This window comes from Macaca fascicularis, chromosome 2 (assembly GCF_037993035.2).
Source record: "Macaca fascicularis isolate 582-1 chromosome 2, T2T-MFA8v1.1".
Classification (NCBI taxonomy): Eukaryota; Metazoa; Chordata; class Mammalia; order Primates; family Cercopithecidae; genus Macaca; species Macaca fascicularis.
In genome coordinates, this window is record NC_088376.1 from 113,851,689 (window position 1) to 113,877,934 (window position 26,246).

General features: G+C 39.0%; 1 protein-coding gene across 17 annotated transcripts in view; it reads left to right on the forward strand.

Annotated features, from left to right (window-relative positions):
- The window catches only part of DOCK3 (dedicator of cytokinesis 3), a 687,722-nt gene that overhangs the window by 139,663 nt on the left and 521,813 nt on the right, over positions 1 to 26,246 (forward strand). For all 17 annotated transcript variants that reach the window (XM_005547251.5, XM_005547256.5, XM_005547252.5 and 14 more), the window contains exon 3: positions 1,205 to 1,245. In XM_005547251.5, the coding sequence (XP_005547308.1) occupies positions 1,205 to 1,245 (41 nt within the window). The remainder of the gene's footprint in view (positions 1 to 1,204; positions 1,246 to 26,246) is intronic.

A 26,246-nucleotide genomic window follows, 5' to 3' on the forward strand; every position in this document is an offset into this window, starting at 1 on the left:
TTGAAAACTCTTTTTTGTCCATTTTACTACTTTTGCTCCTTTGTCAAATATCAGTTGATTGTATTTATGTGGGTCTATTTCTGGATTCTCTGTTAAGTTCTCTAGTTGCCTAATCTTTCACCAATATCATACTGTCTTGATTACTTTAGCTTTATAGTGTTCTCATTGCTTTTGAGGAGAGGCTCTTTGAAGAGACTTACTCTGCCATACCTCTTGATGTCATTTTCTGTTATGTTTCTTAAAATACTGTAAAATGTCACATTGGTAAGTTATCATCATTTTTCAAAAAGGAGAAACTGAGACGCAAGGTATAAAATGAGTTCATGAAATTTATTTTTTCAGCTATTGTTCTAAATAGGAGCAAGGCTCATCTCTTTTGTTGTTTGTTATGTTTTCAGGTGAAAAAAGTTGATTTTTTTCATAGCTTTGTTATTTTAAAAGTTAATATGTGGGACAAACTGTCAGTGATAACCTCTCAATTAATTTAGCTATCATCAGCAATCTCTTCTTTATCTTCCTTCTTTAAAGGAACTCTTGGCTTCCTCTCCTACCCATTGGAACTGCTTCCTTTTAAACCCAAATAAAGAAACTATAGCAAAGCTCTGAAAATAATACATTGAAATTGAGAAAAGTTGGCAGTAAAATTTTCTTTCTCTGAAAATTGTTTTTTATTGTATAATTGAAACTTTTATTAGTATTGCTGAATGTGAATGCTGAAAGGAAATAAAGAAAGAAGGTGATCTGCACTAGCAAGGATGTTGACTTTAGCAGCTGGAAGGCAAATAAGTGAGAGTAGTGTAGTATACTGCATGGGAGATTGGATGAGACCGTGAAACAGAAAGTCTGGGCTATACTCCCTATCTGCCTTGAAAAAAGTCATACAATTTTAGCATTTCTCCGCCCCAACACCTTTATGTAGGAATTTTTGTGCTTTTGAATTACATGTCCTCTGAGGTCTTTTCTAATTGCATTTTACTCAGTTGAAAGGGCTTGTTATGCCTTGTAATGAAAATTAGAAATGTTTTATTCACCCTATGACTGTTCCTTTTGGAGTAAGCTACTATGACAACTCTAGATCCTAATAAAGCCACAATGGGTGATTTAAGGAAAGATGTGCATTTATCTGTTTTTTTCAAAAAATACTATTGTGTCTCTTACTGAACATGACATTGTGATTTTAATATCCTCTTGTGCTTTGTTTTAGGTTGGTACAGAGGAGTTTCAACAAAGAAGCCAAATGTGAAGGTAATGAAAAGTTTATTGTTACCTTTTCTAATGTAGGAAGGAAATACCTTGTACGTTTGTTTGGTATAACAACTCTTAGTGGTTCATCTTTTAATCTTTTACAATAGCCACAATGATTCTTTCCTTTACAAAACTGCAGAAAACTCTTCTCTGTCTCAGCATATTAAAATGTTTCTTCTAAAAGGACAGGAAATGCAAATATGGTCATAGCTCCAAAGCTTATCTTGGAAAAGCCTATTCAGGCTTTTAAATATTTTTTCCTTAAGGTATTTGACAAAAAGTAAATTGACTTATTCACAGGCCTAGTCCTGTGGAACCATATAATTAGATGAATTGTTTTTAAAATGCACAATGGAAAATATTTTCAAATAATCCAATTAGATATTTCTCTAATCATAATTTATTGAAATATGAATTTAAGCAAGGTATTAGTATAGAATACTAATTTTATGTACTAGATTTTATATTTATTACAATTAATATTGATGAAACAAAATATAGTTTAATTAGCAGTTATAATGCAGTTAGAAATAATCTTTCCCAGTAATGTATTTGCAAACACTTCTTTCTGCATATGTTTTCATGTAATTAATATTATCAGTTTTTCTTGTATGTTTCTGTAGCTTAATATTTGATGCAGTATGCTTTTCTTTGTATAGAAAAATACCAAAATTATCACGTTTTCATTCAAAAAGAAAATTGTTTAGAGTTCTAATAATCAGTTTTGCCAGTAGAATCATTCAGTTTGATTAATTTTAAGGTAATGATTATAAGGAAACAATATCTTTATATTTTAATGCCTCCTAGCTGTGGTTTCTCATTCTTGGCACTGTTGACATTTTGGGCCAGGTAATTCTTTATTGTGGGAGACAGTCTTGTGCAATGTGAGATGTTTAGCAGAGTATGTGGCTTCTACCTACTAGATGCCAGCAACCCTCTGTCCCTTAGTATGACAGCAAAAGAGGACTTCAGACATTGCTGAATTTGTCTTGGGGACAAAATGACCCCTGGTTGAGAAGCACTGCTTATAGGTAATTTTTCTTATATTTCTATTTTGAAATACATTCATGAATGCTTCTGTGGGAATAGTTTCTACTTGTGGTTTATTTTTTAAATTTTGATTTAAAATTGTTGAAAAGTTAGAACTGGAATAAATGAGGAATCTTAAAAATGAATATTTGTAATTTGTGATATTGCATGCTATTGATTTATTTTTAGTAATATTTGTGATCTTGGCTACCTCCCACTACCTTATTTCCAGTACTAGTGTTTGGGGATCAGTGTGTAGACTGTGCTTATTAAAATTATTGTATGTTTGTGATTAAAGTATCAGATTGATGCAAAGTTTGTGGCTTGAAAACATTATTGAGACAGGAATGATGATACCCTTAAAATATATTAAACATAACTGTTTTGATTATATCTTCCTGTGCAACAAAGTACTCCAAAATTTAGTGAATTAAACTGATAAACATTTTATCTCTCATGCTTTTGTGGCTTGACTGGGTCAGCTGCGTAGCTAGTTATTCTGGGATGTATGAGGTTACCTGTGGCAACAGTCAGCTGTGGGGTCAGTGTCCAAGACATTCTGGTAGGAATGTCCAAGATAGTTTACTCATATGTCTGGCATCTTGGCAGGGTTGGCTGGAAGACTGTCTTCAGCTAGACCACCAAGATAACCAGGCGTCTCTGTGTAGTCTTAGGGTTTCCCTGTTTCCATGTGGCTTCACGTGGTTTCTCCAGCAAGTAATTAGAGTTTTATTTTAGAGTTAAGGAAAAGTACTTGGAACCTCATACTTAAGTTCTTAATTGTCTTTCTTAGTTTTTGGACTCTGTGGGTGAGGCCATTTTGTGATTACTCTTAGCAGTGTTTTGGCAAGCTAAACAAAATGAGGAACCTAACTCACACTACTCCAAAGAATGTTAGAGCTCTTTTTATCTGATCAGACTCCTTTAATTTTATTACTTTGGGGGCTAATGTATTCAGAGATTGCATATTTTGGTAATATCTCTATTCTAGAATCTTAGGTTATTATAGCATTTATTAGCAACATGTATCTATATATCTCTTAATAGCTTGTATTTGTATTCTTAAACTTAAAAAAATATGGAAAGACAGTATTAGTAACTGAATTTCATCCTGTGTCAGTGATATTTTATGGAACCAGTTATTTAGTGTTTGTAAAATACAATCATTTAGGGATACCACATAATTAAAATAATACAAAAATAAATGCATTTCTATATATTCTTTATTTGTGCTAATGTTGTGGTCCTACTATACTTGATCTTAACCAAAAGGCTAAGAAATGATCTTATTTCAGTCATAATAAGTAAAATTTTCTATAGGTTTTTCATAGCTATTAGTGGTTAAAGGAAAAAATAAACATGACTTATTAAAGTTTGTCTTTAGTCATGTATGATTTATACTAATAAGTAAAACACAAAATAGCTCAAATAAAATAATATCTGAACTAGACAGTGAATATAGTTATTTATTTATTTATTTGTGAGTGAATGAATGAGATTGAGTCTCTCTGTCATCCAGGCTGGAGTCCAATGGCATGATTATAGCTCACTATATTCTTGAACTCCTGGGCTCAGGCTACCGTCCTCCCTCAGCCTCCTGAGTAGCTGGGACTACTGGTGCATAGCACCATACCCAGCTAATTTTTTTTCCCACTTTTTGTAGAGACGGGGTGTCTGTATGTGCCCAGGCTGGTCTCGAACTCTGGAGCTCAATCGATGCTTCTGCCTCAGCTTCCCAAAGTGCTGGGATTACAGACGTGAGCCACTGTGCCTGGCCAGCACTTAGATATATTAGTAAATGATGAAACAGTTCTTCCTATAAAAGTTTTTAAAAATTTGCAAAGCTTAATCTTTTTGTTGCCTATATTATTTTATAGTAAAACATTTAGAAGGAAAAACTGGGGTGATTATAAAATACCCTTTCTGTTATGACTGCATATTAAAATTTTACAGTTAAAGAGAAGCATGATAGGCAAGAAGTATAACTAAATTTTATGCTAGATGATTTTCAGAATGATAGTTTATTGTCTTTTCATTTTTTGAGGACTTTGTTTTTGTTTTTCTGCATACACTTCTACAGTAGAACTTACTTTAGTTTTATAATTTTAGAGACCAAAGCAAGGTTTTGAGACATAGTGTTCTGTTCCACTGCTGAAATGCCATGATATGTATTTGTTAGAGTCATCAAAATATTGACTTTCTGACCAGGCACAGTAGCTCTCGCCTATAATCCCAGCACCTTGGGAGGCCCAGGCAGGTGGATCACTTGAGGCTAGGAGTTCGAGATCAGCCTGGCCAACAGGGAGAAACGCTGTCTCTACTAAAAGTACAAAAATTAGCCTGGCTTGGTGGTGCACTCCTGTAATCCCAGCTACTTGGGAGGCTGAGGCAGGAGAATCACTTGAACTCGGGAAGTGGGGGTTGCAGTGAGCTGAGATCTCGTGGACAACAAGGGAAGACTGTCTCAAAAACAAACAAAAACAAAAACAACAACAACAAAAAAAAACAAACAAAAAAACTTGAGTATACATGAAGAATTAAAGAATAAGAAATACAATTGAGAAAAAAGGACAACAGATATTGATTTTAATTTTGTGCTTTTTATAAAATATATGCTCAAGAGGAATAATGAAATTCAGTGCAGTTTATATTTACTTCCATTTTGTGATTTCAGGATCAGCTTTTATACAATAATTGTGAACAGGATGTGTAGTATTCTGTGAGATAGGAACAGGGCCTTATGGAATGTTTTGCACAACAAAAAAGTTGCAAGACATGTTCGTGGAATAGTAAATGTTTTAAGCTGGGTAAGGCATAGTGCAGGGGAAAGTGATGGATGGTAAGGCAAGAAAGGTAGATTGGACCTATATATTTAGAGTCATATGCCAAAGAAATCTAAGGAGTTTATGCTTTGGCAACAGGGAATCTGTCATTCAACAGGGATGTAGCTTCATTACTGTCATACAATATAACTAGAAGATAGGGTTTATCAGAAAAACAAAAGGTAAATATTGAAGGTGTTTACCATCAAGAGAATCGCTTGAACTCAGGAGGCAGAGATTCAAGCGATTGAACCTCCTTGAATATTTAAGGTAAATATTGAAGTATTTATGGATAATTTCTGAAATTTTCTCTAAAATACTATAATGGGTAAAATGTGTGTAGATTGATGAGTCAAGATTGGCAAAATGTTAATAATTGTTGAAGCTGAGTGATGGATTTGTGGAGATTCCTTATACTGTTGTCTAATTTTGTCTGTATTTGAAATGGGTATTATGTTATTACTTATCTCATGGAATTGTAATGAGGAATCAGAGAGTTGATATGAAGCCTTTATTGCAGTGCCTAGCACATAAGAACATGATAATTCTTTTGCACATCATCTTTTACTATTAAAGAATAGCACTGCAAATGAGACTGCAAAGACTGCTAACTTGGAGGACAGAGAAAGAGGAACTGGCAAAAAAAGACTAATGGAGGTCATAGTTGGCCAAGGAGAACATTTTTTAAAAACAGGGGCAATTAATGGTTTCAGGTACTGTGGAGTAGCATGAGTACTGAATAATGGCATATAGTGGTACTCACAGCTATGAATTATTACAGTGAAAGAATAGAAAGAAAAATCAGCAAAGGGGAAAAGGTGTTGGGGCAACAGTCTGTGATGAATTATCTTTTGATGTGGTGTTGGATTCAGGTTACCAGTATTTTGTTGAGGATTTTGGTCTGTGTTCAGGGATATTGGCCTATAGTTTTCTCTTTTTGTTGTGTCCTTGAAAGAATTTGGTTCTAGGGTGATATTAGTTTAGTAGAATGAGTTAAGGAAGGGTCCTTCTTCGTTGATGTTTTGAAATAATTTCAGTAAGATTGGTGGCAGCTCTTCTTTGTACATCTAATAGAATTTGGCTGTGAATCTGTCTGGTCCAGGACTTGCTTAGGTTGGTAGGTTTTTTTATTACTGATTCAGTTTTTGAACTTGATATTGGTCTGTTCAGGGTTTCAATTTCTTCCTCATTCAATCTTGGAAGCTTGTGTGTTTCCAGGAATTTATCCATTTCCTCTAGATTTTCTAGTTTCCAGTTTCCTGTATGTCTTCCATATGTTCCTAATGGTGTTTGAGGATCTATCGTATTTCTGTGGGATTGGCTATAATGTCACCTTTGTCATTTCTGTTTGTACATATTTGGATCTTTTCTTTTTTTTCTTTCTTATTCTACCTGGCAGTCCATCAGTCTTGTTGATTCTTTGTGTGGATTTTGGGGTCTCCATTTTGTTCAGTTCTGCTCTGACTGTAGTTATTTGTTTTCTTCTGCTATCTTTGGGGTTACTTTCTTCTTGTTTTTCTAGTTCCTTCAGGTGTAATTGCTAATTTTTTTTCCTAACTTTTTGAGGTAGGTGTTTAGCGTTATAAACTTGCCTATTAACTCTGCTTTTGCTTCATCCCAGAGGTTTTGGTATGTTGTGTCTGTTCTCATTTATTTTAAATAATTTTTTGATTTCTGCCTTAATTTTGTTGTTTATCCAACAGGCATGCAGGAGCAAGTTTTTAAATTTCCATGTAATTAGTGGTTTTGAGCAATCTTCTTGGTATTGATTCCTGTTTTATTCCATTGTTACCTAAGAGAATAGTTGGTAACTAGAAAAAAATGACTTCCATTTTTTTAAATTTATTGAAACTTGCTTTATGGTTGAGCGTGTGGTCAATCTTGGAATATGTTCTGATTCCATTGACTTCTGTAGATGAGAAGAATGTGAGAATATCCTGTGGTTGATGGGTGGAGTGTTCTCTACCTGTCTGTTAGATCTGACTAGTCAAGTGTTGAATTTAAATCCAGATGTTCTTTGTTAGTTTTCTGTCTCAGTGATCTAATGCTGTCAGTGGGATATTGAAATCCCCCACTATGGCTGAGTGCAGTGGCTTATGTCTATAATTCTAGCACTCTGGGAGGCTGAGGTGGGCAGATCATTTGTGGCCAGGAGTTCAAGACTAGCCTGGCCAACATGGTAAAACCCCATCTCTAGTAAAAACACAAAAATCAACTGGGCATGGTAGTGCATACCTGTAGTCCTAATTACTCAGGAGGCTGAGGCAGGAGAATTGCTTGAACCCAGAGGCAGAGGTTGCAGTGAGCCGAGATTGTGCCACTGCACTCCAGCCTGGGTGACAGAACGAGACTGCATTTCAAAAAAAAAAAAAAAAAAAAAAAAAAAAAGCCTGACGGTTATTTTGAGGTTGTCTAAGTCTTTTCATAGGTCTAGAGGTACTTATTTTAGGAATCTGTGTGTTCCAATATTGGGTGCATATGTATTTAGGATAGTTAAGTCTTGTTGAATTCAACTCTTCATCATTATATCATTCTCTTCTTTGTCCTTTTTTAAATTGTTGTTGGTTTAAAGTCTGTTTTATCTGATATAAGAATAGTAACCCCTGATCTTTTTTGTTTTTTTATTTGCATAGTAGATCTGTCTTCAGCCCTTTACCTTGAGCCTATGGGTGTTGTCACATCTGAGATGGATCTCCTGAAGATGGCAGACAGATGGGTCTTTTTGTTGTTGTTGTTCAACTTGCTACTCTTTCCTAATTGAGTGTTTAGACTATTTACATTCAACATTTATACTGATATGTGATGTTTTGATCCTATCGTGAAGTTGTTAGCTGGCTGCTTTTTAGTTTCTAATGTGTAGTTGCTTTATAGGCTATGTACTTAAGTGTGGTTGTGTGACAGCAGGTATCGTTCTTTTTGTTTCCATGTTTAGAACTCTTAAGATCTCCTGTAAGCCTGGACTAGTGGTAACAAATTTCCTTAGTGATTGCTTGTCTGGGAGAGATTTTGGTTCCCCTTTGCTAATGAAGCTTAGTTGACAGGATATGAAATTCTTGGTTGGAATTTCTTTTCTTTAAGAATGCCTAAAATAGGCCCCCAATCTCTCCTGTTCGTAAGTTTTCTGTTGAGAAGTCCACTGTTATCTTGATGGGGTTCTTCATTGCATGTGGTCTGATGTTTTTCTCTAGCTTCCTTCCAGATTTTTTCTTTAGCACTGCCCTTGTTCAGTCTTGTGGACTATATGCCTTGGTGATTTTCATTTTGTATTGCACCTCACAGGTGTTCCCTGGAATTCTTGTGTCTAGATGTCTTCCTCGCTAGTAAGATTAGGGAAATTTTCTTTATTTCCTCAAATGTGTTTTCCAGCTTGTTTACCTTTTCTCCTTCTTTCTCAGGAATGCCAGTAATTGATAGATTTGGTTGCTTTACATAATCCCATATTTGTTGAAGACTTTGTTCATATTTAAAAAGTTCTTTTTTCTTTATTTTTGTCTGGATAAGCTCAAAAAACTTTTTTTTTTTTTCTTTCTTGAGACGGGGTCTTTTTCTGTCATCCAGGCTAAACTACAGTGGTGTGATGGTTCACTGCAACTTTGACCTCTCAAGCTCAAGCGGCCCTTCTACTTTAGGCTCCTGAGAAGCTGGGACCACAGGCACATGCCATCATGCCTGGCTAATTTTAAAATTTTTTGTACAGACAGAGTCTTGCCACATTTCTAGAGCTGGTCTTGAATTCCTGGGCTCAAGCAGTCTTCCTTCCTCAGCCTCCCAAAGTGCTGGGATTACAGGTGGGAGCCACCATGCCTGGCCAAGAAACGTGTGTGTATATATATCTCATATATATATATATATATATTTGCTTTATTTATTTACTTATTATTTTGAGACAGGGTCTCTCTCTGTCACCCAGGTTGGAGTGCGGTGGCATGATCACAGTTCACTGTAGCCTTGACCTCCTAGGCCTTAGTGATCTCCCACCTCAATGTCCTGAGTAGCTGGAACTACAGGCACATGCCACCATGCCTGGGATACAGTAATTAAGCAGGCACAGGAATTGATAAAAAATATCAATGAAGACTAGAGTATTCAAAATCAGAATAAATGCTATTGAGAAAATCAGATACACTTTTGGAAAACGTAAAAATTAGATGCCTTTCTCACAACTTGCAGAAAAACAAATTCCAGAAAGATACAATTAAAAGCATACTTTTCAGCTGGGCACGGTGACTCATGCCTGTAATCTCAGCACTTTGGGAGTCCAAAGTAGTGGGATCACTTGAGCACAGGACTTTGAGACCAGCCTGGGCAACATAGCGAAACCTCATCTTTAAAAAACTAATATTTAAGCTCTGACATTCTTTCTTCTGCTTGGTTCAGTCTACCAATAAAGCTTTCAATTGTATTTTGAAATTCTTTGAGTTTTGAATTCTAGAAGCTCTGACTGATTTCCTTTTAAGATGTTTATCTCTTCAGTCATTGTGTGGATTGCTTTAGAAGATTCTTTGTATCGGCTGGGCGCAGTGGCTCACGCGTGTAGTCCCAGCACTTTGGGAGGCCGAGGCAGGCGGATCACCTGAGCTCAGGAGTTTGAGACCAGCTGGCCAACATGGCGAAACCCGTCTCTACTGAAAATACAAAAATTATCCGGGCATGGTGGCACGCGCCTGTAGTCCCAGCCACTAGGAAGGCTAAGGCACGAGGATCGCTTGAATCCAGGAGGTGGAGATTGCAGTGAGCCAAGATTGTGTCACTGCACTCCAGCCTGGGCGACAGAGTGAGACTCTGTCTCCAAAAAAAAAAAAAAAAGTTTTTTTGTGTTGATTTTAAACCTCATTTTGGATCTTGTTGAGCTTCCTTACAGTCCGTGCTTTGAATTCTTTATCTGTCATTTCTGAGTCTCCATTTTGGTTAGGAACCATTGTTGGAGAGGTTGTGCAATTCTTTGATGGTGTCATTATATTCATATTTTTCATGGTGCCAGAATTCTTGCCCTGGTTCTTTCTCATCTGGAGACACTGGCACTTCTAATTTTAAAAATTATTTTTGTGTGAATAGGATTTTTTCTTTTTCTTTCTTTCCCTATGATATGGTTTTGTTTATTTGTTTTCTCTCTCTCCTTCTCCTTAGGATGTGCAATAGTAGAGAATGCTGGGTAGGGACTTTGGCTTTGCTTCTGTAGCCCTATGCACACACTTTGGCAGGTTTTATATTCAGCTGTGCAGTTCAACCTACAAGCCAATAGATGGCACTTATAGGTAAAAGCCACCTGTGGCCAATGGGACTGAATATGTACTTGGTCCTTGTTTACTGGCAGAAGTCTCTGTTGCTTCAGGCAGTGGACTGATTCATGAAATATACAGTGGTCTGAGCTCCCTGCTCAGCCCCAGGGAAGTGGGGGCCATGATGGGCAGGGTGGACCATGCAGGTCTGCCTGTAGGTCCTCTAGTGCTGACACAAGCACCAGCACTGAGGGAGAATATAGTAGGTGGCCATCAAGCACTCAGAGAGTGCCTAGGTGTGGAGATGGGAAACCTCCTTGCCCCCAAATTCTCTGCATATGAATGGTGGGATTGAGGGTGGCCTAAATTCCTAATTCAGGAGATTGGGTACTCTAGATGCCTGGAGATCTGCCTGGGCATGTAGTGGGGAAGGGCCCCTTTGCACCAGGATTTATGTACAAGAGGGGTGGGGCAACTAGGCTGCCGAACAAGGCAAGCAGGTGCTCTGAATGCTTGGAGATCTGCTTGGGTGTAGCAGAGAGGGCTTCCCTGCACCAGGATCTCTGCGCAGTAAGGGTGGGGCAGCTCAGGCGGCTGATCCAGATGAACTAGAACTCCAAATGCCTGGAGATCTACCTGGGCGTGGAGTGGAGAGGGTCTTGCTGCACCATGGTCAATGACCATAAAGGATGGGATGGCACAGGCTGCTGGTCTAGGCAAGCAGATGCCCCATATGCCTGAATTTCTGCCTGGGGGTGGAATGGAGAGGACCCTGCTGCATCTTGATCTCAGGGAAGCAGGCTGGGGCATCCAGCAATGGCACATGCAGACTGGTTCCAGGTCACCAAGCTGGCCCTGGCTGCCAGTCTCATTGCCCTGGAGAAACCGCAGTTGTAGCAATTCTCCCACCACAGGCTTGTGACAGGGTAAATCACACTTCAAGCACCTACTGTTAATGTGCTTTCCACAGTTCTGGCTGTGGAGGCCTCTACCCTGCTTCAGAACAGGTACTCCCATCTCTGGTTCAACACTAAAATGCCTATATGGTCATGCTGCCAGGTTGCCAAAGAATGGCTTTGTATACACCTGGATTAAAAATGACATTCTGCTCTTGGGCCGCGGCCTGGAAAACTGTATGCATCTTTTCCTGGTGTCTTTTTCTCACAGTATCTCCAAGCCTCTCCCCAATTTAACTCCAGTGCTTGGGAGAAGCAGAGTACTTTCCCTTGGCCTGACTTGCTTAGATCCCCAGTGGAAAGGTAAGTTACAGAGGGAGATTCTCTGCCTCTTGCACGTACTAGGGCTTCACTCACTTTTATCAGCTGGACACTGTCACAGGAGTTGTTTGCTAGTATTTTCCTCCCTGGGATCTGAGGTTTCTTCACAATCTGGTGGATTTGTATTTTCCTTCTTGAATTAAAGCTCAGAGAGTTGATCTTTATGCATGATCTTGCTGTTTCCAAATGGCTAAGGCATGCTAATAGCCTCCAGTCTGCCAATTTCTGAATTCTTCATTCTAAATACTAGTCCTTCTTTCAATATACGTAGCCTGTGTTTTTGTTTTCTTAATGTTGTGTTTTGAGGAGTAGATATTAACTTGAAGGAAGTCCAATTTGTCATTTTAAACTTTTTGTTTATTATCAAGGTTTCTTATGTTTTGTCTTTATTATGGTTGTCTAACTTCTCATCTGGTTTTGGTCAGTTTATATTTTAAGAAATCTGTCCACTTTACATTTTTGAATTTGTTTTAGTTAATCATACTGTTATTTTTTAATGCATGTGAGGTATTTAGTGATAATCCTCATTTATTTCAGATTTTAGGAATTTTTGTCCTTTCTTTTTCTTGATCAAGTCTAACTAGGTTTTTGTTGCATTTGTCAATGTTTTCAAAAATCAACTTTTAACTTTCTGATTTTTTTTCTGTTATTTAACATATATCTGCTCTTATCCTATTCATTTTACTGACTTAGGATTTATTCACTTTTATTTTTAAAAGATATTTTTATTGGATATACAATTCTAGGTGAAAATTTAAACACATCAATTTATTGTCTCCTGGCTTTACACTATTTCTTTTTTGAAAATTGATATAGTTGTACATATTTATGGGATACATGTGATGTTTTGGTACTTGCATACAATGTGTAATGATCAAAACCAGGGTAATTGGGATATATCCATCATCTCAAACATTCATATTTCCTTTCTGTTGGAAACGTTACAGTTTTTCTCTTCTGGCTGTTTTGAAATATACAATAAATTATGAACTGTAGTTTCCCTACTGTACTATCGCACAGTAGAACTTATTCCTTTTAACTGTATTTTAGTACCTATTAATCAATTTCTCTTCATTGTCTTCTCCCCCTTCCCTTCCAGCTTCTGGTAACCATCATTCTACTCTCTCTCTTCATGAGATCCACTTATTTAACTCCCACATAAGAGTAAGAACATATGGTATTTTTCTTTTTTTTTTTTTTAAAAAAAAATTATTTATTATTATTATACTTTAAGTTGTAGGGTACATGTGCATAAGGTGCAGGTTTGTTACATATGTATACTTGTGCCATGTTGGTGTGCTGCACCCATCAACTTGTCATTTACATCAGGTATAACTCCCAATGCAATCCCTCCCCCCTCCCCCTTCCCATGACAGGCCCCTGTGTGTGATGTTCCCCTTCCTGAGTCCAAGTGATCTCATTGTTCAGTTCCCACCTATGAGTGAGAACATGCGGTGTTTGGTTTTCTGTTCTTGTGATAGATTGCTAAGAATGATGGTTTCCAGCTGCATCCATGTCCCTACAAAGGACACGAACTCATCCTTTTTGATGGCTGCATAGTATTCCATGGTGTATATGTGCCACATTTTCTTAATCCAATCTGTCACTGATGGACATTTGGGTTGATTCCAAGTCTTTGCTATTGTGAATAGTGCTGCAATAAACATACGAGTGCATGTGTCTTTATAGCAGCATAATTTATAATCCTTTGGGTATATACCCAGTAATGGGATGGCTGGGTCATATGGTACATCTAGTTCTAGATCCTTGAGGAATCGCCATACTGTTTTCCATAATGGTTGAACTAGTTTACAATCCCACCAACAGTGTAAAAGTGTTCCTATTTCTCCACATCCTCTCCAGCACCTGTTGTTTCCTGACTTTTTAATGATCGCCATTGACTGTTTTTTTCTTTAAAATTATGGATTTAGAGGGATACATGTGCAGGTTGTTACATGGGTATATTGTGTAATGAGGGATGGGGTTTGCGCTTCTAGCAAACCCATCATCCAAATAATGAACATAGTACCCAAGAGGTAGTTTTTCAATTTTTGCCTCTCTCCCTCCTTCCCACTTCTTGGAGTCCCCAGTGTCCACTGTTTTCCATCTTTATGTTACGTGTACTCATTGATTAGCTCCTACTTATAAGTGAGAACTTGTGGTATTTGTTTTTCTGTTTCTGTGTTATTTCATTTTAGATAATGGCCTCAGCTGCATCCATGTTGCTGCAAAGAACATGATTTCATTCTGTTTTATGGCAGCCTGGTATTTCCTGTTTTATATATAACCACATTTTCTTTATCCAGTCTACTGTTGATGGACACTTGGGTTGATTCCATGACTTTGCTATTGTGATTAGTTCTGTGATAGACATATGTGTGCAGTTACCTTTTCCATAAAACAGTTACTTTTCCTTTAGGTAGGTACCCAGTAGTGGGATTGCTGGGTTGAATGGTAGTTCTATTTTTATTTTTATTTTTGAGAAGTCTCCAAATTGCTTTCCACAGGGGCTGAACTAATTTACATTCCCATCAAAAGTTTGTAAGTGTTCCCCTTTCTCTGCATCCTTGAGAACATCTGTTATTATTTGACTTTTTAATAATAGCCATTCTGACTGGTATGAGGTGGTATCTCTTTGTGGTTTTAATTTGCTTTTCCCTGATGAATAGTGATATTGAGCATTTTTTTCATGTATGTTGGCTGCTTTTGTGTCTTCTTTTGAGACTTGTCTATTCATGTCCTCTGCTCACTTTTTAATGGGGATATTTGTAATTTTCTTGTTGATTTAATAAGTTCCTTATAGATTCTAGATAGTAGTCCTTTGTCAGATGCATAGTTTGCAAATATTCTCTCCCACTCTGTAGATTGTGTGTTGACTCTTGATTGCTTCTTTTGTTGTGTAGAAGCTATTTAGTTTAATTAAACCCCTTTGTCTATTTTTGTTTTTTTTTTCATATTTGCTTTCGAAATCTTAGTTATAATTATTCGCCTAGGCTAGTGTGTAGAAGTTGTTTCTTTTTTCTTTTTTTTTTTTTGAGACGGAGTCTCGCTCTGTCGCCCAGGCTGGTGTGCAGTGGCGCCATCTCTGCTCTCACTGCAAGCTCCGCCTCCCAGGTTCACGCCATTCTCCTGCCTCAGCCTCCCGAGTAGCTGGGACTACAGGCGCCCGCCACCACGCCCGGCTAATTTTTTGTATTTTTAGTAGAGACGGGGTTTCACTGTGTTAGCCAGGATGGTCTCGATCTCCTGACCTTGTGATCCACCTGCCTCGGCCTCCCAAAGTGCTGGGATTACAGGCGTGAGTCACTGCGCCCGGCCGAAGTTGTTTCTTTTACTTCCCTCCCTTCCCCTCCCCTTCTCTCCCCTCCCCTCCCTTCATCTTTTTTTTTTTTTTTTTTATTTTGGTCATCCAGGCTGGAGTACAGTATTGCGATCATAGCTCGTTGAAGCCTTGAACTCCTGGGTTCAAGTGATCCTTCTGCCTCAGCTTTCAAAAGAGTTGCTTGAACTACAGATGAGCAGCATCACCCCAGCTGTTTTTTTTTTTCCCCCTCATTTCACTATGTTGCCCAGGCTGGTCTTGAGCTCCCAACCTCAAACAGTCCTCTTTGTTTTGGCCTCCCAGTGTGCTGAGATTACAGATGTGAGTCACTGTGCTGGGCTTTTCCTATGTTTTCTTCTAGGATTGCTGTAGTTTCAGGTCTTACATTTAAGTTGTTAGTCCATGTTGAGTTAACTTTTGTAAATGATGAGAGAGATCTATTCAGTATCATTCTTCTGCATAGGGCTAGCTAGTTTTCCTAGCACCATTTATTGAATAGGGTGTTCTCTCCCCGTTGTTTACTTTTCTCAACTTTGTCAAAGATCAGTTAATTGTAGGTATGTGGCTTTATTTCTGGGTTTTCTGTGTTTCATTAATGTATGTGTCTGTTTTTGTACCATTACCATGCTGTTTCATTACTATAGCCTTGTAGTATGGTTTGAAGTCAGGTAATGTGATGCTCCTGGGTTTGTTCTTTTTGCTTTGGATTACTTTGGCTATTCAGGTGCTTTTTTGGTTTTAAAAATAATTTTTCAATTATTTTTTCTAATTCTGTGTAAAATGATACTGGTAATTTGATAGTAATTGTGCTGAATCTGTAGATTATTTTGGGTGGCATGGTCATTTTAGTGATACAGATCTTTGAATTAGCATTGAATGTTTTTCCATTTGTTTGTGTCATCTATGATTACTTTCATTAGTGTTTTATAGTTCTCCTTGTAGAGATCCATCATCTTCTTGGTTAAATGTATTCCTAGGTATTTTATTTTATTTTATTTTATTTTATTTTATTTATTTTTGTGGCAGTTGTAAATGGGATTGAGTTCTTGATTTGGTTCTCAACTTGAATGCTATTGGAGTATAGACGTGACATTGTTTTTTGTACGTTGATTTTTGTATCCTGAAACTTTACTGAAGTAATTTATCAGGACTAGGAGACTTCTGGAGGAATCTTTAGAATTTTTTAGGGATAGGGTCACGTAATAAGTGAACAGGTAATTTGACTTCCTCTTTTCCTTTTTGGATACCTTTTATTATTTATTTATTTATTTTTTCCTTTCAACTTTTAAGTCCAGGGATACATGTGCAGGATGTGGAGGTTTTTTACATAGCTAAACATGTGCCATGGTGGTTGGCTGCACGGATCATTCCATTACCTACGTATTAAGCCGAGCATCCATTAGCTATTCTTCTGATGCTCTCCGTCCCCTTACCCGCCCTCCCGCCGACAGTCCTCAGTGTGTGTTGTTTCCCCTATGTGTCCATGTGTCCTTATCATTCATCTCCCACTTTTAAGTGAGAACATACAGTGTTTGATTTTCTGTTCCTGTGTTAATTTGCTGAAGATAACGGCTTTCAACTCCATCCATGTCCCTGCAAAGGACGTGATCTCATTCCTTTTTATGGCTGCATAGTATTCCACGGTGTGTATGTATCACATTTAAAAAAATCCAGTCTGTCACTAATGGGCATTTAGGTTGATTCCATGTCTTTGCTATTGTGAATAGTGCTGCAGCGAACGTGTGTGGTTGTATTTTTATAATAGAATGATTTATATTACTTTGGGTATATACCCAGTAATGGGATTGCTGGGTCAAATAGTATTTCTGCTCTGGGTCTTTGAGGAATCACCACACTGTCTTCCACAATGGTTAAACTGATTTACACTCCCACTAACAGTGTAAAAATGTTACCTTTTCTCCTCAACCTTGCCAGCATCTGTTGTTTTTTGATTTTTTAATAATAGCCATTTTGACTGGCATCAGATGGTATCTCATTGTGCTTTGGATCTGCATTTCTCTAGTGATCAGTGATGTTGGGCTTTTTTTTTTTTCTTCATATGTTTGTTGACCACATGTATGTCTTCTTTTGAGAAGTTTTTGTTCATGTTGTTTGCCTACTTTTTAATGTTTTTTTTTTCTTGTAAATTTGTTTAATTTCCATGTGAACTCTGAATATTAGACCTTTTTTCAGATGGATAGATTACAAAAATTCTGTAGGTTGTTTATTCTGATGATAGTTTCTTTTGCTGTGATGGCCTTTTTTTTCTTTCTCTCACCTGGTTGCTTTAGCTAAAAATTCCAGTAGTATGTTGAATAGAGTGGTGTCGGGGGACATTCTTACCTTGTTCCAGTTCTTAGGAGGCATGCTTTCAACTTTTGCCTATTATGATGTTGGCTGTGGGTTTGTCATCTATGGCTCTTATTATTTTGAGGTATGTTCCTGTGATGCCTAGATTGTTGAGGGTTTTTATCATGAGGGATGTTGAATTTTATTGAATGATTTTTCTGCATCTATTTGAGATGATCATATGTTTTCTAAAAAAAATTTATGTGGTAAACCACATTTATTGATTTGCATATGTTTAATCATCTTTACATCATAGGAATCAAACCCTTTTGATAGTGATGAATTATCTTTTGATGCACTGCTGGATTCAGTTTACTAGTATTTTGTTGAAGATTTTTCCATCTATGTTTATCAGGGATATTGGCCTATAGTTTTCTATTTTTGTTGTGTCCTTGCCAGCTTTTTGTTCTAGGATGATAATGGTTTAGTAGAAGAGTTAGGGAGGAGTTCCTCCTCCTCGATATTTTGGAATAGTTTTAGTAAGATTGGTGGCAGCTCTTCTTTGTACGTCTGGTAGAATTCGGCTGTGAATCTGCCTGGTCCAGGGCTTTTTTTGCTTGGTAGGTTTTTTATTACTGATTCAATTTTTAAACTTGATACTGGTCTGTTCAGGACTTCAGCTTCTTCCTGATTCAATCTTGGGAGATTCTTTTCAGGACTTATTTATTTCCTCTAGTTTGTGCACAGAAACTAAAGATCTTCTGCACAGTAAAAGAAACTACTGTCAGAGTGAACAGGCAAGCTACAGAATGGGAGAACATTTTGCAATCTACCCATCTGACAACGGGCTAATATCCAGAATCTACAAATAACTTAAACAAATTTACAAGAAAAAAACAACCCCATCAAAAAGTGGGCAAAGTATATGAACAGACACTTCTCGAAAGAAGACATTTATGCAGCCAACAGACACATGAAAAAATGCTCATCATCACTGGCCATCAGAGAAATGCAAATCAAAACCACAATGAGATACCATCTCGCACCAGTTAGAATGGCGATCATTAAAAAGTCAGGAAACAACAGATGCTGGAGAGGATGTGGAGAAATAGGAACACTTTTACACTGTTGGTGGGAGTGTAAATTAGTTCAACCATTGTGGAAGACAGTGTGGCGATTATTCAAGGATCTAGAACTAGAAATACCATTTGACCCAGTAATCCCGTTACTGGGTGTACACCCAAAGGATTATAAATTATGTTACTGTAAAGACACATGCACATGTATGTTTATTGTGGCAGTATTCACAATAGCAAAAACTTGGAACCAACCCAGATGTCCATCAATGATAGACTGAATTAAGAAAATGTGGCATGTATATACCATGGAATACTATGTGGTCATAAAAAAGGATGAGTTCATGTCTTTTGCAGGGACATGAATGTAGCTGGAAACCATCATTCTGGGCAAACTGTCACTAGGACAGAAAACTAAACACCTCATGTTCTCACTCATAGATGGGAATTGAACAATGAGAACACTTGGACACAGGGTGGGGAACATCACACCCGGGGGCCTGTTGTGGGATGGGGGGTAGGGGGAGGGATAGCATTAGGAGAAATACCTAATGTAAATGATGAGTTGATGGGTGCAGCAAACCAACATGGCACATGTATACCTATGTAACAAACCTACACGTTGTGCACATGTACCCTAGAACTTAAAATGTAATAATAATATAATAGTAATAAAAAATGTTTAGCATAGGCTCCCAGTCTCTTCTGGCTTGTAGAGTTTCAGCTGAGAGGTCTGCTGTTGCCCTGATGGGGATCCCTTTGTAGGTGACCTGCACTTTCTCTTTATCTGCCTTTAACATTCTTTCTTTCATTCCAACCTTGGAAAATCTGATGGTTATGTGTCTTGGGGATGATCTTCTTGTGTAGAATCTTGCAAGAGTTCTCTGTATTTCCTGAATTTGACTTGTTGGTCTCTCTAACAAGGTTCGGGAAGTTTTCATGGATGATATCCTGAAATATATTTTCCAGGTTGTTTGCTGTCTCACCCTCCCTTTCAGGGATGCCGATGATTCATAAATTTGGCCTCTTTTTACATAATTTTATACTTCTCAGAGGTTTTGTTCATTTCTTTTTATTCTTTTTTTCTTTATTTTTCTCTGTCTTATTTCAGAGAACCAGTATTCAAGTTCTGACGTTCTTTCCTTAGCTAGGTTATTCTGCTGTTAATACTTGTGATTACACTGTGAAATTCTTGTATTGGGTTATTCAGTTCTGTCAGACCCATTAGGTTCCTTTTATATCGACTATTTTGTCCTTCAGCTCCTGTATTACTTTATTGTGGTTCTTACTTTCCTTGGGTTTCATATTGTCATCCTCCTGACTCTCGATTATTTTTGTTTCTACTTATATTCTGAATTCTGTTTCTGTCATTCCAGCTAATTCAGCCTGGTCCAGAACTCTTGTTGGAGAACTGGTGTGGTTTTTTTTTTTTTTTTTGAGACAGAATCTCACTCTGTCGCCAGGCTGGAGTGCCAGTGGCCTGATCTTGGCTCACTGCATCCTCCGCCTCCCGGGTTTAAGTGATTCTGCTGCCTCAGCCTCCCAAGTAGCTGGGACTATAGGCACACGCCACCTTGCCCAGCTAATTTTTGTGTTTTTAGTAGAGACTGGGTTTCACCATGTTGGCCAGGATGGTCTCAATCTCTTGACTTGGCCTCCCAAAGTGTTGGAATTACAGGTGTGAGCCACTGCGCCCGGCCCGGTGTGATTTTTTTGTAGGACATATGATACTCTGGCCATTTGAGTTACCAGAGTTCTTGCATTGGTATTTTCTCATCTCTGCACGAGGATGTTCCTTTAACTACAGCATAGATTGAGTACAGTCAGTAGACTTTGCTGGATGTTTTCACTAAGCTGAGGCTTTGTGCGGGGGTTTTATATCAAGCTGACTTCTTGTCTCTCGTTTCAGAGGGGGTTATGTTAGTGAGGTATTTTTGGTGTTGAAGCTTGGGGGTATAATCCAGAAGGTGACACTTAGGCTCATTGGTCAGTTTTAGACTCTTGCTTGGTTGTGTGGCTTCCCTGTGTTTCCTCACAGTTGCAGCCATGTTCCCTCTCAATGCTGTGAAAGTGTGGGTTCCCCTCTTTCTTGAGTGCTGGCTGTAATTTATGACTTTGTACTTCTTGACTGCCCACTGCAACTCTGTGCCGAGTGTTTATGTTTCTTTCCCAGCTTAGAGGCAGCAGAGGAAGAGATCTTGGTACTGGTTGTGGCCAAGGGTCGTTTGGTTGACTCTTGGGGACCCCAACCCAGAGAGATGCAGGTCAGAATTTGCTCAGTGCAGTCAGTCCATGATGGAGGGTTTGTCGGCCCAAGTCAGGGGTTTCTTGTCTGGTGATGAGCCGTGGGGGTTGTATGGGACCTGCAGGAGACAGAATGGCCTCCTCTTTTTGGGTCGACTGCAGCTTGTTGGAGGTGTGGATAAGGCCCTTAGGGTCTTTTCTTCCTCTATTCCGAGGGTAGGAAGGGCAGTTCCATTGCAGAAGCAGTGCCAGAGAGGCTTTCAGTTGCCCCTGGAGGCTCTGGTCAGGGAGTTGCTGAGTTGGTATTGGCTTGATAGTTCTAGTGGGGGCTGGCTCGAGGCTCAGGCCTGGAGGACTTGCCCAGTGAGGAGTTATGGGAACAGGTACTCATGTAATAGTCTGGCCATTTTTCCAAAGGGCTGCTACTGTATGCTTGGGGTATATTCTAGATACAAACTGGCTGCTGGCCCACAGCCACTTGTAGGAAGTGGCTGGAGACCATGGTTGAGAGGTCCTGTTTGGTGAGGAGTAATGGGTCAGGACCTACTTGAAAAAGTAGGCCATGTTTTGGTAGAGCAGATGTGCTGTGCTTGGGGTCCTGTTCAGTCCCTGCTCGCTTCAGAGACTCCAAAGCCCAAAGTCTGGAATGGCCATGTCACCCAAACAGCAAAGATGGCAGCCTTCCCCCTGCCCGGGAGCTCCTTCTTAGGGAGGTTCAATGCCACTACTGGCAGCTGGCTGAAATTCCAAGCCAGTGGGTTGTATCTTCTGAGGTGCCATGGAAGTGTGGCCTGCAGGCCATTGCTGCTGAGCTTTCTGGATTCAGTCTCTTTCCTAGGGGTACATACAGCAGCCTAACCTTCCACTTTGCTGTAGCTCTGGTTACTTTTGCTGGAAGCCCAAGTATCTAGGGCTCCAGGGTCTCCATGCATGCCTGAGGGACTGCTCTGCTGAGACTCTGCGTAGCTCAGACTGAAGACTGAAGGTCCTGGTTTAGTGGGATCTCCTGATCTGAGGGTCGCAAACATCTGTGGGAGAAGCATGGTTTTCCAGGGTTGCTTATTCACTCACCACTTTGCTGGGTGGTGGAGGATCTCCTGGCTCCATGTTGCTCCCAGGTGGGTCGTTGTCCTGTCTTGCTTTTCTTTGTTCTCTGTGGGTCAAGTTGTTTCCTTGATTAATCCCAGTGTGAGTACTTGGATGTTTCAGTTAAGGTGTTGTATTTACTCACGCCTTTTGTTCCTGTGAGAGACACATACACTAGCTTCTTCTAGTCAGCCATCTTTTCCACTCCCCAATGGTCAATTTTTGAGAGTGTTCCATCTGCAGATGAGAAAAAGGTATATTCTGTGGTAGTTGCCTGGAGTATTCTGTAGATGAATATTAGGTCATTTGGTGAAGAATTTAATTTAAGTCCACAGTTTCTTTTTTCTCTGCCTCAGTGATGTGTCTAGTTCTGTCTGTGGGTATTGAAGTTCTCCACCATTGCTGTATGGCTCTCTGTCTCTTTTTGTAATTTTGGTAGTATATGTTCTATATCCTGGGTGGTATGATATTGGGTGTGTATATATTTGAGATAGTTAAATCTTCTTTTGAATTGAACCCCTTTGTTGTTGCATAATGGCCTTCTTTGTCTTTTTTTTCTTGTTGCTGGTCTTAAGTCTGTTTTATCTCATAGAATAAGAGCAACACCGTCTCTGTTTTTTTGCTTTGCATTTGTGCGATCTTTATCCCTTTATGTTGAGCCTTTGGGTGTCATTACATATGAGATGGCAGCAGAAGGTTGGTTCTTTTTTTTTTTTAATGCAAATTGCCACTCTCTGTCTTTTAAATGTGCTGTTTCATTTATTTTATGTTCAAGGTTAATATTGCTATGTAAGATTTTGTCCATGTGATGGTATTGTCAGCTAGTTGCTTTGCCGTCTCAATTGTATAATTGCTTTATATGATATGTGAGCTTTATACTTACGTGTGCTTTTATGGTAGCAAGTATCTTTCCTTTTCATCTTTAGAACTCCTTTGAGCATTTCTTGTGTGATTGATTTGGTGGCGATGATTTCTTTTAGCAGTTGCTTGTCTGGATGTGCATAATGGTTTGGCTTAGTTCCTGGGTGCTTTCAGGGGGCCAAGGCTCTGTATGGGTTCCCTGGTTGTGGGTATCTTCTGTGTGGCAGCTTTCTCAGATACTGTTTGTTGTAGTGATGTATTGGATGAATTAGCTTACATATATCCTTCAGGGCTGAGGATACAGAGAACTCAGGAAGCTTAACTTATCAAGCACCAAGCCCTTTGGGCAGCATGTCTTTTATTTGGTGGTACAGTTCAGGCTGAAATCCAGTAGGTGGTGCTTAAGAGTAAGAGCTGGTTTTCCCTTAGGTTGGCTGATGATAAGTGGAAGCACCTGCCCTGCTGGTGGGGGTGGCAGGAAGTGATCCTGTTGGAGTGTGCTTAGTTCTTAGGGGAGGGGCTCAGGAGTGCATCAGCTCCTCGTCATTATTAGGTAGGAGTGCAGTATGCTTCCCTATCATGCCTTTGTTGTAGGGCTCATGACCTTCACTTCATAAAGACTTTGTCTTTTCATTCCTGGCTTCAATGTGGCTGCAGCCCTTCTCATGGCTACCACCAAATGAGCTCTGGGCAGAGCCTCTTCCCCTAATCCAGAGCAGGCAACTTCATGAATTGGCTGTCCTTTATTGCCAGGACACTGCCATTTTGTGTAGGGAGGGGGAGTTGGGCCCTTCCTTTCATGTAGGCCCGAGTGGCATGGGCTTACATTCAGCAAGGGTGTAGCCACCATGAAAAGCACAAATAACACTTTCTGCAAGTACACATGTGTCTTCCTCCAGTGGGAAGAACTGCTGCTGCTTCTGCAACAATGAATGGGAGCAGTTAGGGTGGGAGAGGACCCGTTCTCCACAGCCATTTCTGGGTGTTGATGCTGGCCCCTGCAGTGATTGGCACTACTCCTGTGTTTTATTTGTGCCAACGAGGGCTTTGGTGGGCTGCACTTCCCCCTCCCTTATGGGTGGCCTACACTGAGGGTTAGATCTCCAGGCATCCTGCAGCTTCCCAGGGACTCAGTGGTTCTCTGTGTTTGTCAAAGTCAGAGTGGATTGTAGGGTATGTTTGCAGGGGATCTGGTGGTGCTGTGACTCAAGGGCAGAGAGTCCCTGGGCATGGTAGTGGCCTACGACAAGTGCGGAACCTCTATGGCATGGTCTGTCTCAGTTCAGGTCTGAGGGGAATGTAGGTAGCCTGTGTGAGCTGACTACCCAGTTCTTTGTCCTTGAGAAGTTCCCAAATAATCACCAATACCATAGCTCTGGGTTACAAGGGCAGAGGGACTTTCCAGCAGTTTGGTGATTCATAGAATGTTACAGGGGTGTGCGCAGCACAGAAGTACTCCCACCTATCCTTTCCATGAGACTCCAGTTTTCCAGCGGTTGATCTTTGCTAGACTCTTGATACTTTCCTTTTTGAATCCCATGTTCTTCCCATGGCTACTCTGACAAGTCCTGGCTACTTTTTCTCAGTTTTTCTTTTGGGATTTGTCCATTCACCAGTAACTTTGATCTTCTTTCTGAGAAGAGCTGGCACCCAACATCCCTAGTCAGGCATCTTGAGAACAAACAAACTGTGTGACTATGTTGTTTCACTTAACCTAATGATCACCAGTTCCATTTATGTTGCTGCAAATGACAGGATTTTATTTGTTTTTATCACTGAATAACATTCAGTTTTGTATATGTGCTTTATTTTCTTTATCCCTTCTTGTGTTGATGAACACTTAGGGTGATTTCACATCTTGACTATTGCCAGTAGTGCTCCAATAAACATAGGCATGCAGCTCTATCTTCTACACACTCATTTCTTTTTCTTCGGATATGTACCAAGCAGGGGATTGCTGGATCATATGGTAGTCCTTTTTAAGTTTTTTGAGAAACCCCTGTATTGTTTTCTGTAATGGCTATGTCACTTTACATTCCTGCCAACAGTGTGTGTGCTTTCCCTGTTCTCTACATTACTTGCCAGTAGTTGTTATTTTTTTGTCTTTCTAGTAATAGCTATTGTAACTAGGGTAAGGTGAGTATCTCATTGTAGTTTTGATTTACATTTTCCTGATTATTAGTGGTATTGAGCAGCATTGTTTAATATACCTGTAGCCATTTATACATCTTTTGAGAAATGTCCATTCAGGTATTTTGTCCATTTTCAAATTGGATTTTTTTTTTTTTTTTTGCTATTGAGTTCTTCGTATATTCTGGTTATTAATCCCTTGACAGATGGATAATTTGCAGATTATTTCCTTTCATTCTGTAGGTTCTTTCTTCACTTTATTGATTGTTTGCTTTGAAGAACTTTAGTTTGATGTAATCCCATTTGTCTGTTTTTGCTTTTGTTGCCTGTGATTTTTCAGGTCTTCCCCAACAATTTTTGCTCAAGCCAATGTCCTGTAGTGTTTTTCTAATTTTGTTTTGTTTTAGTAGTTTAATAGTGCCAGGTCTTACATTTAAGTTTTTAATCCATTTTGAGTTGATTTTTGTATATGGCTGAAGATGGGGATCTAGTTTCGTTCTTTTGCGTAGGGATATCCAGTTTTCGCAGCACCATTTATTAAAGGGACTCCTTTCTCCAATGTATATTCTTGGTTCCTTTGTTGCAAATGAATTGGCTGTAAGTGTGTGGACTTATTTCTGAGTTCTCTATTCTGTTCTATTGATCTATGTGTGTTTTTATGCCAGTCATGCTGTTTTGGTTACTGTCGCTTTGTAGTAGTATATTTTGAAGTCAGGTATTATGATGCTTCCAGCCTTGTTCTTTTTGCCCGGCAGTAGCTGTTTGGGGTCTTTTGTGGTTCCACATACATTTTAAGATTTTTTTTCCCTTTCTGTGAGGAGTGTCAGAGGTTTTCTCTTTAATTTTTAATGTTTAATTTTGGGGGTACATAGTAGATTTATACATTTATGGGGTAAATGAGATGTTTTGATGCAGGCATGCAATGTGTAACAATCACATCATGGAGAATGGGGTATCTGTCCCCTCAAGCTTTTATCTTTTGTGTTACCAACAGTCTAATTGTACTATTTTAGTTATTTTTAAATGTACAATCCAGTTATTATTGACTGTAGTCACCATGTTGTGCTTTCAAATTTTAGGTCTTATACATTCTCCCTATTTTTTTGTACACATTAACCATCTCCACCTCACCCTCTGTTTCTCTATGACCCTTCCCACCCTCTGGCAACCATTCTACTCTCTATCTCCATGAGTTCTGTTGTTTTGGTTTTTAGATCCCAGAAATAAGTGACAACATGTGATGTTTGTCTTTCTGTGCCTGGTTTATTTCACTTAACGTAATGATCTCCAGTTTCATCCATGTTGTTGCAAATAACAGGATCTTATTCTTCTTTATGACTGAATAGTACTCAATTGTATATGTGTACCACATTTTCTTTATCCATTTGTCTGTTGATAGATGCTTAGATTGCTTCCAAATCTTGGCTGTTGTTAACAGTGCTGCAACAAACATGGGAGCACATGTATCTCTTCGATATACTGATTTCCTTTCTTTTGGCTATATAACCAGCAGTGGGATTGCTGGATCATATAGTAGCTCTAATTTTAGTTGTTGGAGGAACCTCCAAACTGTTCTCTATAGTGGTTGTACTAATTGACATTCCCACCAACAGCATACAAGGTTTCCCTTTTCTCCACATCCTCAC